General features: G+C 41.1%; 1 protein-coding gene across 12 annotated transcripts in view; it reads left to right on the forward strand.

The window, feature by feature from the left end:
- The first annotated feature begins 394 nt into the window (after positions 1-394).
- Positions 395-14360, forward strand: part of neo1a (neogenin 1a) — a 174181-nt gene continuing 160215 nt past the window's right edge. For 9 of the 12 annotated variants that reach the window (XM_084352144.1, XM_084352136.1, XM_084352138.1 and 6 more), the window contains exon 1: positions 1147-1727. In XM_084352144.1, coding sequence (XP_084208270.1) covers positions 1637-1727 — 91 coding nt within the window. In that variant the 5' untranslated portion in view covers positions 1147-1636. Of the gene's footprint in view, positions 485-1145; positions 1728-14360 lie in introns of those variants that run through there. The other 3 variants (XM_084352141.1, XM_084352137.1, XM_084352135.1) reach the window with 2 other exon arrangements.

Raw genomic sequence — 14360 nt, forward strand, 5'->3', positions numbered from 1 at the left:
CTGTATCTGATCTGAGCAGACAACAGTCTTGGAAAGATTCATTGTACCTCCTCTGTATGCTCTCATTCAATCTGCTGGCCAGGCTTCCTTGCCTTGTAAAATAGCCTATAATTTAACTTTGCTGTCTGTTTTTAAAGCAGTTAAAAATGGGGACATATCCTGGGACAGCCACTTAAAAATTGGGACTGTCTATGGAAAATGTAACAGTTTACTTGCTTATCTGATATGAATAAAAGTGTTTAAAAGTTGTATTATCATGTAAGTGTATTTATATTAGAAATGTCTTATATTATAGCCTATGTTAATAGTTTTTCAGTGCATCATACACGGGAGGAGATAGGTCACTTCTGGCAGCCATCTTTGTTTGGGTCAAGAAAGGAGAGTCTTTGGAGTGATAAATCCAAAAAAGTTAGTTGATGTTAAACGTCTTTCGAGTTGGGGAGAAAAGTATTTTGAGAAACTAGGAATGTCTTTTAAAAGAGGGGTAAGTCTTGCCAAGCTTCCGGCTAAATATTTTTCAAAAAGACATCCTGCTTTAGCATTAACGATAGCTTTGGAAGTTTAACGTTGAGCTAGCTACCAAGAGGCTAGCGTATCACCAGTGCTAACGTTTCAAATGTGAGAAATTATGAGTGCTAGCAAGCCACAGACTAATATAGAATATCTTCATCTATATTGTAGGCCACAAGGCTTTATTTAAGTGACGAGTCAAAAAACAAACCAGTGAGCTAATAAAAGCCAAAACAGAGAGCGCAGGTTGAAGCTAAAGCTAGATGTTGTAACTTAAGCATTAATGAATAAGCCCTGAGTTACGTTAGCAGTAAACCGTCCCAAACAGATGTGTTTATCTCAATGTGAATATCAAATATATTGTGTGGTTGAACTTTAATTAAGACAGAAAGCTTATGGAAATATACTACGTGTGTTTTGGACTTAAAGTCTGTATTAACTTGTTATTAATGTTGAATACTGTGCTTAATTTGCGCGTTATTTTCGCACTAAAATAGAACTGAGTGGTGTAAAGATGAGTTGGTGTGTTTGGACTGAAATCCCACACCATATTTTAGTTTTAGCCTGAGCACACGGGCAGCCAGGATCCAAACTTCCGTGTGACTCCACACCCTGTTTTCCGGGGAGCCGGTGGAGATCCAGCCCTTCAACACGCTGCTCTCTTACGTCCCGTCCGTGAGCAGTGAGGTGGCCGCGGCGGAGATTTCTCCTTCTGGTCGGATCTCATCTTTTCTCCAACTGAGCCCTTTCTCGTCTTTTACGCGCTTGGCGCACATCGGAGTAGTTAAGTCGGCGCCTTGGTGCTCGGTCGCCCGCAAATCTTGTTGTCCTTGCGCTGCGCCTCCGTGGCAATGGATTGATTTCAGTGTTTTTTCTCCGACCTCTGCCTCGACCAAGTTGAGAAAACAGTCTCTGTAACCTGCGGCTCTCTTTCCAGCTACATGTTTCATCCGGCCAGTTTTAAAAGTACCTGGCTCCGGATGTTTCTGCACATTTTAGGACTTTGAACTTTTTTTTCTCCCCCTTGTGCATTAACAGGAGGCGGCCGGGGATTGTAAGGATTTCTTTTTTAAAAAAAGCTTCTCCGGGGTTCCTGAAGCCTGCAAAGATTTATTCGTGAAAAGTGATGGCCGAGCGGGGAGCTCTGTCGCTCCTCTCTCTCCTCTGTCTCACCTTTCTCTACACGGAGACCACCGCGGCAAAGCATGTCGACAAAGGTAAAAGCCTTTTACTAACACTGCTAGTTGTTGTGCTGTGTGTGTGTCTGCCTCTTGACGCCTCGATCGAAGAAACTTACCTTCATCGTATCGAGTTGGGAGGAACAGAAACAAACGGAATGCTGGCTCTGAAAATCAGACAGGGAGCTAGGAGGCTAATTCTGCCCAGTCTGGGTCAGATACTCTTTCACCATTTACACAACTTTAAAACTAGGCGACTTTCTCATAACAGGCATTTACTCCCCGGACCAGCCCTGTTCGAGGCAGTAAAGCAACACGCTTTTCCATCCCGTCCTTTTGTCTGCATACAGAGGGTGTTGAGGCAGAACTGCTCCCAGGCTCCTCTGTATGTCTCTGTAGTGATTCACACACATGCGGTGTAGTTGTGTTGTGTGTTTGTTTGAATTGAGATCCATCCACCTATCTGTGCTTGGCTAGCCCCCTGATCATGGAAATGCAAAAGGATGGCAGGAACTTGAATGTGGAGGAAGCAAAAAAAAAATAAATACACAATGCAAAGAGTCATTAGTGTTCACTGTCAGGTAATAAGCTGCCATCATCAGTCCAGCAGACATCTCATTAGCTTGGCGTCAATACATGTTTAGCTGATGGATAAGCAGAACCCAGTTCATTTGCTTGTGTTAATTGTTTTGAAGTGAGGGCACTGCACTGCACTGCAGTGTGCACTTCTCACTCCAACTGGTGGTGTTCAGCAGTGAGACATTTCACTGGTATTAAAGGTGATGTCTTGATATTAGACGTATTGATTGGTGTCTGTATGTTTCAGCAGAACCCACCACAATCGTTTATAAGCACTCCAAGCCGTGAGTGCCTGGGATAATTTGGAGAGCAGTGAGGGAGTCATTGGAGTGCACAACTCCAGCCCTTATCACATACCCTATCGTGACCGAGTCATATCTTTTATCACTTAAGCTGTTAGACACTATCACACAGCAGCATGTGGTCTGGAAAATTGTGAATGTAACCGAGTCTTGTGCAACGTGGCCCAGTTTCTTTTCATTCTCGTGATATGCAAAATAGTTGTGTGTGTGTGTGTGTGTGTGTATGTGTGTGTGTGTGTGTGTGTGTGTGTGTGTGTGTGTGTCAGAATAGGCAGCCCATGCACCTTTTTGAAATTTTGTTGTTTATTTTAAAACGAATGAATGTGCAAAGAAGACAAGCCTCGGAGTGACAGGCCTGAGCTAGCTGTTTGGCTCTCTTGCGTGTGGAGCCTGATGAAAGACCCTCTCCTGCATGAAAAGCGCTCTGCAGTGGTGGAAGGGGAGATAGAGAGGGAGAGACGGAGAGAGAGAGAGAAAAAAAAAGCCCCTCCTTGGCTTTGCTAGAGATCAGTACAAAAGAGAGAGATGGGGGTAGGGTGAAACAGGCCGACTGTCTGGAAAGTAATAAAACCAGGAGATTAAGGGGACCAGGGAGTTCCTTTGGGAGCTTTGATTGATTCCAGAGAATTGGACTGGGACCCACACGCAGAGAGAGTCTCAAATTACTAATTGTGGGGTCCCCTTCTCTGAAAATATCTGTTTATTCAAAACACATTTCTTTGAGGTCCTGACTGTGGCCAGAACTTATCTTTATCAAAGTTGGCAGAGTTGCAGCCCTAACCTAAAGAGTTTCAGCCTGTGTCGTTTGGTGCGGGCTCATATATAATAGATACGACCTGTAAAAGTTGAGACAGAAGTGCTGCCTTTTTTAACCACTTCCTCCTCTGTTGCTCTTCAGTTGCTAGAACTTTAAAAAATGCCTGAAAAAGTTTGCCTTTTGTAAACAAATCCCTGTTAGAGGAGTGTAAAAGCCATTTAGGCTCTATCTTATCTCTGTAATCCTGCCGGGAGGGAGTTGTGTGCTGATTGTCTCCCAGCGGACAATGCAAATAACTTGCTGATATGTGTAAACATTTGGCAATCCTCCCTCCTCTCTCAGACCACTCACCAGGGTTTTATCCTCACAGACCACCTCAGATGCAACTTCGCCCAGACTTTATAAACGACAGTCGTTTTCTTTGGCGCATTTAAGGTCTTTTCCGTGGACTCTACTGCTAAGAGCATAATTTACCACCTTTCTGTGTGTGTTTGGAAAGCCCTGGTGGTCCTACATCCCAGTTTGTGGGGAAAATAAGTAAGAAAGATTAAAGTTGGATTTTATTCATCCTGAATTTCAAGAACAATTCCATCATCGCCCTCATTTCACAGTGTAATCTGTATGCAACATGCAGTAAAAGGCTTCTGTTCCAGCCAATTACACAATTGAATTTTACAACTTCATCTTCAGCTAAAAATAGCAGAATCTTTTTCACGTATCCACATCATCTTGTGATGGGATGAGAGGGAGCGTCAAGCAGAGTCACCTGCTGTCTCTGCTGTATAGAGTATGCTGTTTACTGATCATTTATTTATGGGCTTCAATCGCTCATAAAGTCCTAATGACCTCCATCCACTGAGGGACGAATAATTGCACACTTGGCCAAGTGTTGGATTCATCTGCTTCACTAATGCAAACCACCCCTATTAGGAAATGCTACTGCTCTGCAATGGCCACTGATGTGGAGGCCCAGCTTGTTTCTGCTCTCTGTTCTCATGTAAAGGGTGGCGTGGAGAGGTCACCATTTTGACATCACAGTTGAAAATAACAAGTTGTTTGTGCCTTGTTCCAATTTGCTTTCTCAGCAGCTAAATCTGCTTGTCCAGGGTTTGTAGGGGTTAAATGACAGCTATTATTGAAATGATTTGCCCTAACTGTCACAGCAGTTAATCACACCTAATTGGCAGGGGGGAAGGTTGATCAATAACCTCTGAATAGATGCCATGACATCTGCTGTTGCATCTTTTGGGTGGTTGGGGTCAGTGCAATCACCCTCTTTCAGCTTTTAGCTGACTATTGTGGCAAAGCAGTAAGACTATTGGCTTTTATTTCAACACGGTTCTCCAGTTTAATTTGCTCACAGTGACCACAATATCAAGCTGGGTGATATAATCTTAAAATATTATTGCAATATCTTAGGTTATATCCCAATACACAATATATAGTATTTTGAAATCTCCTCCGTCATAAATATTAACACAATGAAATTTTTGATAAATAATCATCAGTAATGTGGATATAATGAAAGACATGGCTAAAGACAAATATTATAACAAGTAGAACAGTTCAGAGTTCACAGTTCAGAAAATTACATCACTGCTGCATTACTACTGTAATGCAGCCTTTAAAACCCGGAAAGGACAAAACTTCAAAATCTAAGACGATATATAGTCTCATATACAGTCAAGTCTGAACTACAGGTTCATTAGTCATTGTAGTGTAGTTAAACTATTGCAGGGTCTCTATCATTTGCACCGTGGTAATAATGCACGCCATGAAAGCTCAACTGGTTTGATTCCATTTCTCACAATATCAAACTTTCACACATCAGCTGTTAGTCTGGATGTTTAATGCTTGTACACCAGATTGAAACTACATGAAATCTCTCTCTACGCTCTATAAACTTTAATCCAGCATTTTTCCTTATGTTTATTGATCACTAGTCAGCATGCTGTTTAAACCCGTTTCTCTAACTAGCTTTGTGAGCCCCCTGTGTATTTGAGGTGCAGACTGGGCCGGCTGTCTCGTGGCAGTGAAAGTGGGGCTTTTGAGTGGAGGGGAGCTAGTCTAAAACCCAGAACGGATCAGGCGCAAGTCCACAGCTTCTGCTGCCCCCCTGCTAGGATGAAATTGGCTTTATCAGAGCTGCTGCTAGTGTTGTGGTGCAGAGTATCATTACTTAAGTCTGCCTTTTTCTGTCTCTCCACTACAGCCGGCATATCAGCCTCTCCTGCTCCTTTCATTCTGGTACACATTGAGTGGCCTTGAAATACTTTCTTAGGGCACTTTCCCCCCCACATACAGTGTCGGTGTCAATATTTCATTTGGTCGTGTGTTTTTTCTTTGTTTGGATTCAGAGGCTCTGGTTTTGCTGCAGTATTTATTTTTTTATCTTGTATACCACCTGCAAAACAATCAACTTTTTAGTGAACCCAAAATCAATTTTGAGGTGGCTTTGCCATCACATCTAAAATATTTACATTCATACTGATACTGAAAAAATATTGATATTGTGAAATAATTTCATCCATATTGTCCAGCCCACCAAGTATGTTCTCAACTTTTATCTGTGTCTTTATGCTCTCTGGGGTTGTTGTTGTCGGTGACACCACAGGTGGAGTGTGATCAATTTCTCCACACTGCTGCAATTTCCTTTTTTTTTTTTTTTTTAACATACCTACCATCCTTCTTTTACAATTTTCTGAAAGAGCTAATGCATTCAGTATGCTCCAGCACAGAAAACTAGGTGATATTCACATCACAAGCAGCAGCTGTAAGGAGCTGGAAATGTTTTCTAAAAGAAATGATGGCGTAACAATCTGTCATACTGAGCTCAGCAGATGACAGTAATTTATCAATCACGTCTACAGATTGAGCATTCAATTGGTAATAATTAACTATAGGAGCTAATGATGGCAATTAATCAAGGTAATAAGTCACAATGTTTAAATAAAAACAGGATGTTAAAAATTTTTTCTATTTGGGAAGTCTTAGCGGCAGACTCTGCCATTCAAAAAGTCAACTTTGAATTCCATATTTACCAGCATTTTAATGCGAAAAAGTTTCTTATTTACTAGCAGCGGTTCCTGGTACACCAATTCCAGCAGGACATTTTGTATGTGCTAGTAGAGAATAAAGGCTTTTCTTTGGGAAAAAAAAAAAAAAAAAACCCAAACAACTTTCAATAATCAATTTCCTGGGGGAAACCCTGCTCCCTGGACATGGGGAAAACCCTTTCATTTAATGTGGTGCAAAGGGGGTATACAGTAGGTGTTGTCCTGAACCATCACTTTTCTCTGTACTTTGAAAGCCAGCCTATTCGGTGCTATGATTGGTTGGTTCACATAAAGCAGCTTACATCAAGGTGTTCCTGCTGTGACTAAAGCAATGTCAGACGCAGCACCTTTCCAATCCGGCTGCTGTGTGTCTTCTTTGTGTCTGCCAGTCCTTTGATGTCAAAACAAAAGACTGAAAAAAACTTTAAAAAAAAAGTTGAACAGTGTCAAGAGGCCATAAAGCTGTCCATACTTCCCCGTGTGATGACTCCTTTGAGACTTTATAGTAACCTGAGGGACATTACATCAACAGTATTTTTTAAAATCTTTTTCTAGAGATGTTGCTGTAAACATTTTCCCTTCATTGATTTCCACTTTTTCTTCCGCTTTCTTTTTTGAAAATGGAACAAAAATGCAAAATTTCTAATTCGCTGTGGTGCTGTTGTGCTCTCCAGGCTTCTCTGTTCTGCTGTGATTGAATGATGCTCAGGCTTAATGACCTCTGGGAGAGCAGAGTCTTTTCGGTTTCCATGGTGCTAACGTACATAGCAGGAGTGCAAGGAAATCATACAGAGAAGAGACTGGAAACTATGGCTACAGGTCAATATCAGTGCAGTTTATCATCTTTGTCATTATGTTGCGAAGCACTTCAGTTCTCTACAGCACCTCTGAAGTTGCCTTATACCTGAACGGGTCTCACTCTGCTCCTCAAGCCTGCCTACAATCTTGCAGTTGCAAATACACAAACACAAATTTTGTGTTGTATAGCTGCAACAATGACTCAATTAGTTTTTCAATCATTACATTAACTGCCAACTATTTTGATAATCTATCAATTGGGTTTTTTTTTTTTTTAAAGGAATACATGTCCAAATATTCTGATTCCAGCTTCTTGAGTGTTAATGTTTTCTTGTTTCTTTCCCCACATATGACAGTAAACTTATCTTATGTCTTGACATTTGAGTACAGGCTTTGGGGAACACTGATTTACACTTTAACTATTTCGAGTTTTATAGACCAAACAATTAATCGAGAAAATAATCAACAGATTAATCAACAATAACATAAGCAATAGTTGCCCAGTGTGTTGGGGCATGGCTTGCGAATTACGGTTGTTGGCAGCTCAGTAATAAAATGGTATTTAACTCTCTCTATGCATATATAAAATTATATAAAAAGTTTAAGTTCATCCTAATTTTAGATTGGTAGCAATAATAAGAGTAAATGTAAAAGGAACCAACATAAAAGCCTAGAAGGCATCTGATTCAGTGAGAAGCTGCACGGAAAATCTTTTCAATTCCTCATCTGTTACAAGGCATCACCTTGACTACCATTGACTGCAGGTATGTGGCCATTGTACATGAAGGATTTATGTTAAACCAAAACAAATAAATGATCATTCCGATGTACAAATACTAGCACCACTATTTACTGAAGCTTTTACCAGAGCTGCCCACAAAGTCTCAAAAAGAACTGTAAGTGAAGGTTGTATGAATAGCAAGTAGTAGTTTTGCAGCTTGACATGATCTATAATATTTATGTTCTGCTGCACTGCAGTCACAGTTGGTCATGTTCTTCAGGACAGTGTGCCACTGTCCAGTCTTGCACTGCATACAGAAAAACTACAGTAGCAAAGCTGCCGTGCCTCAAGAGCATGTCTTTTAAAACTGCAGCATGACAGCAGCAAATGGCAGTGTGTGTTAGATTTAAGTAAGAATTATTTTCCCCTGGCCTGACATTCAAGAAAACCTTGAAAGAATCGGCATTGTGGCCATTCCAAAGGAATCTTTATACAAGCTCAGCAGGACGGTGAGGTTTTTTTCCCCTGAAAATGTTCCTCAAACTTTGGCTATTTTGGTTCTGCCGAGCTCCTGTCGTGGTGTCTCCTGGCAGTAGTGGCAGCTGCATAGGATTATGACACATGCAAGCTGTGCTTGTCAGATGAGCCTGGCCTAATGAGTGCAAGGCTCTGTTATACACGGAACTGTTTTTCAAGCCCTGGGGGGCATATTACAGACATTTCCTATTAAAATAAGATCATTTTTAAACCTCTTATTTTTTTGTTTTGTTTTTACATTCCTAAAGCAGGGTCTAAATGACATTTTTGTGATTACAAGCTGATAAAGGATAAGGGTGGCTTTATTGTGTAATTTGGTTTTCACTAGCAGACCCCCTTAAAGTTTCAAAATCAACAATGAATAGTTGGAATAGTTTGAGCTGGTTAAAATCTTTTGAAATCGGATTTTGAGCTTTCAAAGCAGACATACAGCATTTTCTGTTGATGGTGTGAAAAATGATGCTGTATGTCTTGTGGGATGTTTCAATATTGACAGAGAGATTTTCTACGAAGGGCATCATCTTACAATGCTATCTCATAACAGTTACACCAACCTGAAGAATGACAAACCATAGTCATTTGGAGAAAAATTGTTATACGCAAAGATGAAAAGCATGAAACAAATAAAGTGTAATAACTTGAACAGGAAGTAGGAGCATGTTAAGAATGACAGATGTGCAGCTCCATGAGTGTAAGCTACACAATGAACTGACTGAAATGTTAGTTAACCTTACATTTTTCAATTCCTTACGATTTTGAAACTCCTCCCCAATCAGCTGTTACTCATAATAACCTTAAATATAATTAGCATCATTTCTATTTGACACAATTGTGATGTGGCGGGTTTCATTTCTGGCAGCAGCCCGTGTCATAAATTAAGACCGACTGATATTCCTCTTGAAACACTGATTAATAACCTTCATTTGGTTGCACTGTACCTGCTGGAGTTCCAACATCCTGCAGCTCTCAGACATAAATTTATTCTCTGCCGTCTCTTTGGAGGACGTCCAGGGTGTGATGAATTAACCTGAAAGTCTTCTCAATGGCGAAGATTATGGTGTAGTGCAGTTGTTAAGTAGCTTGTGCTTCAAAGAGAATGCAGGCAAACGAGAATCAATGCAGCTTTCCCAATATGATGATTTGTGTTCATCGTAATCGTCTAGTGTAGATGATGCAATTTGAATCTTGTATTCCCAACACAGAATTGTTTTAATGGATCCTGTGGCCTTCTGTACCCGAGCAATACAAGTTCAGACTGAGGCTGATCTATTTCATTCAGCAAATTGACTTATTTTATTTCTTACCTCAAACGTCGACACCTTCTATATACTCTCCATGTTACTGGTGCTAGGTTGACCAGTGATCTTACATACACATTAATAACGTATCAATCACCCATGTACACATAGAGCCTCTCAGCCCTCATTCAGTCAAAGAAACTTTTCATGTGCTCACAGGGTGTGGGGGCAGTCAGTCACAGAGAGACGATTGTGAGCTCCGCTCAAATGAGCTGCCTGCCATCATCTTGTGCCTGGCCTGTGTCTCTTGGCAGCTTTGGACTTGGTGGGATGTGTGTGTGTATGTTTGGGTGGGTATTTGTATAGGCGTATGCCACCCATCTGGAGTTGAACAGCTGTTTTTATCAACAAGGTTCAGAGAGTTTCCCTTTTTGAACTCACTCTCAAGCTGAAAAAAGTGTTTACCTACTTTCACTGAGAGGATGGTAAGAAATTAGAGCATTTAGCCTCAAGTTGATTTTTGTATAGCAGCTAGAAACCAGCATTGATCCAGTATTATGTGGTGACTTTGGCAATCAACACATTCCTTCCCCTCTTTCTGTATCTCATACTATTTATCTCGTTATAGCCATTTTTTTTTATTGTGAAGGTCATTACTCAGTTTAGAACAAAATTACAGCTTTGCACAAGTTTGTGAATTGCTAAGAGCTTGGTAGTTGTGTGGTTTTGGTTTGTCAAAGAACTTTGATTTCTAAAAATGTGCTTAGGAAAAGATTTTAAAAGGTTCACATGACAACCTGATGTGTCCCATTGGAAAATATTGACGTGCACTGGCAAACCCTGTTGAGTTTCACAACTTTTTACTTTCTTAGATGCCACACGTAACCCAATTCAATACCAGTGCTCCAACAAAGATTTCTAATTATGGTGTCTTTGCAATAGGTGAGTAGTGCCAGAACAACTCTGTTTGAAGTTGCTGTATTTCTCCATAATTTTCTTGGTCCGTTTTACAACCCAAGAACTGATTTATCTGGTTTCTGTAGTGGAAATCCGTAGAAACCACTTGACTTTTAAACACAGTAGGCATAGTGTGTTGAGACCTCAGCAAGAATAGAAGAAGGTGTCATTTTTTGTCCTACACAGTACTTTTCCATGGCATGCAAAGTGTTCTGGATTGTTGAGTCTCAGACGTTAAGTTTCAACAATTTAGGGTTTAGAGTTAAGAGCAGCGTTGACTCTGTGCTAGTCATGTATATATCAACTAGTGTCTCAGTTCTTCTTGGGGCCTCTCCAGCCAACCTCACAGGATTTATTTTGATTTCACCTGCTGCTATGGTGATCCCTGGAAAAATTCTCCTGGTATTAACTGACGTTTTTGCTGCTAAAACCAAGCTGAAACGCTTCTTTGAAAAAGTTCAGCTTTAGATAGAGGCTCCTTTGTGCCGTTGGGAGCTCCCTTTTGGCATGGCGCTCCACTGACTGCAGTGACTTCTTACCATGTTATTGGAGCCAGTTTCTCCGCAACTCTGAGCTCATCTGAAGCTAACAGAGGTCAGCTAAAATGGTGAAATTACTGCTTGAAGCCTTTTTAATACACTGACATGATGTAATGGAATTGGCAGTCTCTTTTTATTCTGCTTTTTTGGCTCTTCACAATTGAACAAATGTGACCCTCAGCACCACTTGCTTGAAAGACGATGGCTTTTCTCCTTGTTGTATAAATGTTACACAGCTTTTACGCAACATATGTGGCGTTTAGCAATAGAAATGGCTAATTGCGCCTTTTTAAATTTGATTTACAGTACAATCGTGGAAAATACATTTTACTGTTGATGAAAATGTCAAGGTTTAAATGCGGGTTTTGGTGCTTCTTTTTTATTACAGCATTAAAAAAAAAAAGGAGCTTCTGGATGGTTTTTCATTACTTGTGATCAAGAGACCCTCGTCAAGTCAAGTCAATTTTAGCCCAATATAGCCCAAAATCATAAATCAAAATACCTCAGGGGGATGTACAATATGTACAGTATAAAACACACTCTGTTCTTTGACCCTCGATCCCATTAGGGGAAAAACTCCCTCCAAAATTACCTCAGGAAGTACCACAGAGGAGGGATCCCTCTCCCTGGACGGACAGACATACCTCTCTGGCCTGGATGAGGACAGGCCTCACGAATAACCTCTGTTCAACTTCTTAAAATGGCAGAGTTGTTTTAAGCTGAATTGCCTGTGAAGTGGTGCTACACTTACAATGTGGCCATGCACCCTGATAGCTTTGATGATAGCTATAAAATGGGACCCCACTCCCTTTGCTCAGTTATGACCGCCTGTTTCTTAATGTGGATCCCGGTCCTTGACCTTTTGGGAAGATGATAATTTCTGGTAGTGTCTGTTTTATGGAGTCGGATAAAGACAGGGTTTGGCTGTGATATGAAACTTAAGATTGTGAGACACGGTGCAAAAGAAGATTGCACAATTCTCATTGTGACTCATAATGCATCTCTTAAGTGCACAGTTGATGACATTCTTGGGCTATTATGTTGAGAATAATTTTCTTCACTTTCTTGGTCACCATATGCCGTAATCACTCTCACCCCACATAGAGTACAGCTGGGTTTCAATCGCTGTTGGCTGAAGCCATACAGAACCTGAGAGCAGCATCTGGGAAGACACAGTCTCCTGAGCTGTGTCTAAATACAGACATGACCTTCCTCTGCCTGATATGGAGGAGGAAGAGGAGGATGAGCTTGGTGAAGAATGATAAGCAGGTTGAGGCAGGGCAGTAAGCTTCTAGAGAAGAGGATTTTCATCCAGCTTGAAGTGTACACAACGGGCAGTGATGGAAAGCAGCTGCATCAATTCCCTCTGATTCCTTAACCATTGTCCCTTGAACCTTGACTCCGCTCGCTCGGCCTACTTCTCAGCCTGCGACAGGTCACTCAGCCACAGCACACAGCACCAGCATGGCTGCAAAATGGATGGCAGCCAGCAGGGAGCACCTGCGGAGGCATAGCAGGCGAGTAGCATTCCATCACAGGACCTCGAGACACAGATGTCATATGAGACACGAGGGACGTGTTTGAGTGGGGGATGGGTGGGAGGGCCAGTGGCAGAGGTTTTGGCATGGTGGGGCAGTAATGGGGTAGGATAGCAAGCCAGCTGCTACCAACAGATTCTTAATGAGGTGTCCCATCAAGAACACAGGGAGAGGAACATTAATGACTACAGCTAAAGTTGTCTGTTCATCTATCCCCCCCATTCAATCACGCTAGGATGAGGTGAATGACATGTTTAGGCACATGGTAATTGGGTTTTTCTTCCAAGCTGCATTTGAATGCCCTTTCTGTAATAGGTCTCTAGCGAGTTCATCTATTTGTATTATTGATTCATCTGTTATTTTTTTAATTGGTGGATTAATTGTTTATTCCGTAAAGGCAGAATTTCCCAGAGATGACGTCTTTCATTGTCTTGTTTTGTGTGACCTACAGTACAAAAATAATTTACTGTTATATAAAAAGAAGGAACGCAATAAAGCCTCACATTTGAAAAGCTGGAACCGGTGTTATTTTGCTTTTGTTGTTTTTGCTTGATAAATGAGTAATTGATTATCAAAATTGTTGACAAATTGTTTAATTATCTCAGCACTTGTTAGTAGGCAATCAGCCAAATGGGGAGTGCAAAGATTTGGAGAGTTGACAGGTGTTGCAGTGTGGATGTGTGTGAGATGCATGATTGTCATAATCAGGTTCTGTGGCTGCACACAATTAGAATCTTTGACCTTTTATGAACAAATAAATACACATATTGGCTTGAGGAGTGAAGTGACAGCCAAATGAATGACCATGTTTATTTGGTCAGATCACAGATTCAGCAGAACTGTTATTCTTCTTATGTAAAGTGTGAAACTCTGCTGTTCAAAATTACCTTTTTAAACATGAATAACAGACATTGGAGGTATGCCATAACCATTAGGTAGAACCATTAATATAGGATGTTTCTCTTGTAAAGGACAATGAGTTCTTTTGTAACATTTTCTCTGCAACCAACAATTCAAGTGCTCAAAATGCTGGTTTGGGAGAAAAGCAAAATGTTTTTTTCGCTTTCATACTTCATTTACCTGGAGTGGTCTGAATTAGTCCTGAGTGCATAAGCATGTCATTCAAGCTTTCAGGACACCTGCTGAACAAATTCACTCAAAGAGCACACATACACGGCACAAACACACACTCGCGCATAGCAAGATCCTCAAATATGTCCCACAGTCTGTTTCTGCCATATGCCGTGTGATATTGTAGTGAAGTGTAGCAAGTCTAAATGAAAATTCACCCGACATTATCTAATTAAGCAGGTGTGAAAGCAGCTTAATTCAAGTCGGTTTTGGCACTACCCACCGACCCATTTTCAGCGTGAAGCAACAGTTCATTCAGCTGAAAGATGTGGATACTTTCATTAAGCTTGGGACCAAGTCGCACACTTTCATTTCTCCTCAAAAGAAGATGTCAGAAGTGGTCTTGAGTTATAAAGGGTGGTGGTTTTATTAGCCACCGCTAGTCCGTGGGGTGCTTTTTGTTGCGGACTGACAGGGGACTTAATAATGAAGCTCTCTAACCCAATGAGCCCTGAATCAGTGAAGCCCCTCTTCCCCTTCTTTGTCCCTCTCCCAATCCCCCCACAGTGCCACTGCATT

This window comes from Pagrus pagrus, assembly GCF_965226575.1.
Source record: "Pagrus pagrus genome assembly, chromosome: 1".
Taxonomy (NCBI): Eukaryota; Metazoa; Chordata; class Actinopteri; order Spariformes; family Sparidae; genus Pagrus; species Pagrus pagrus.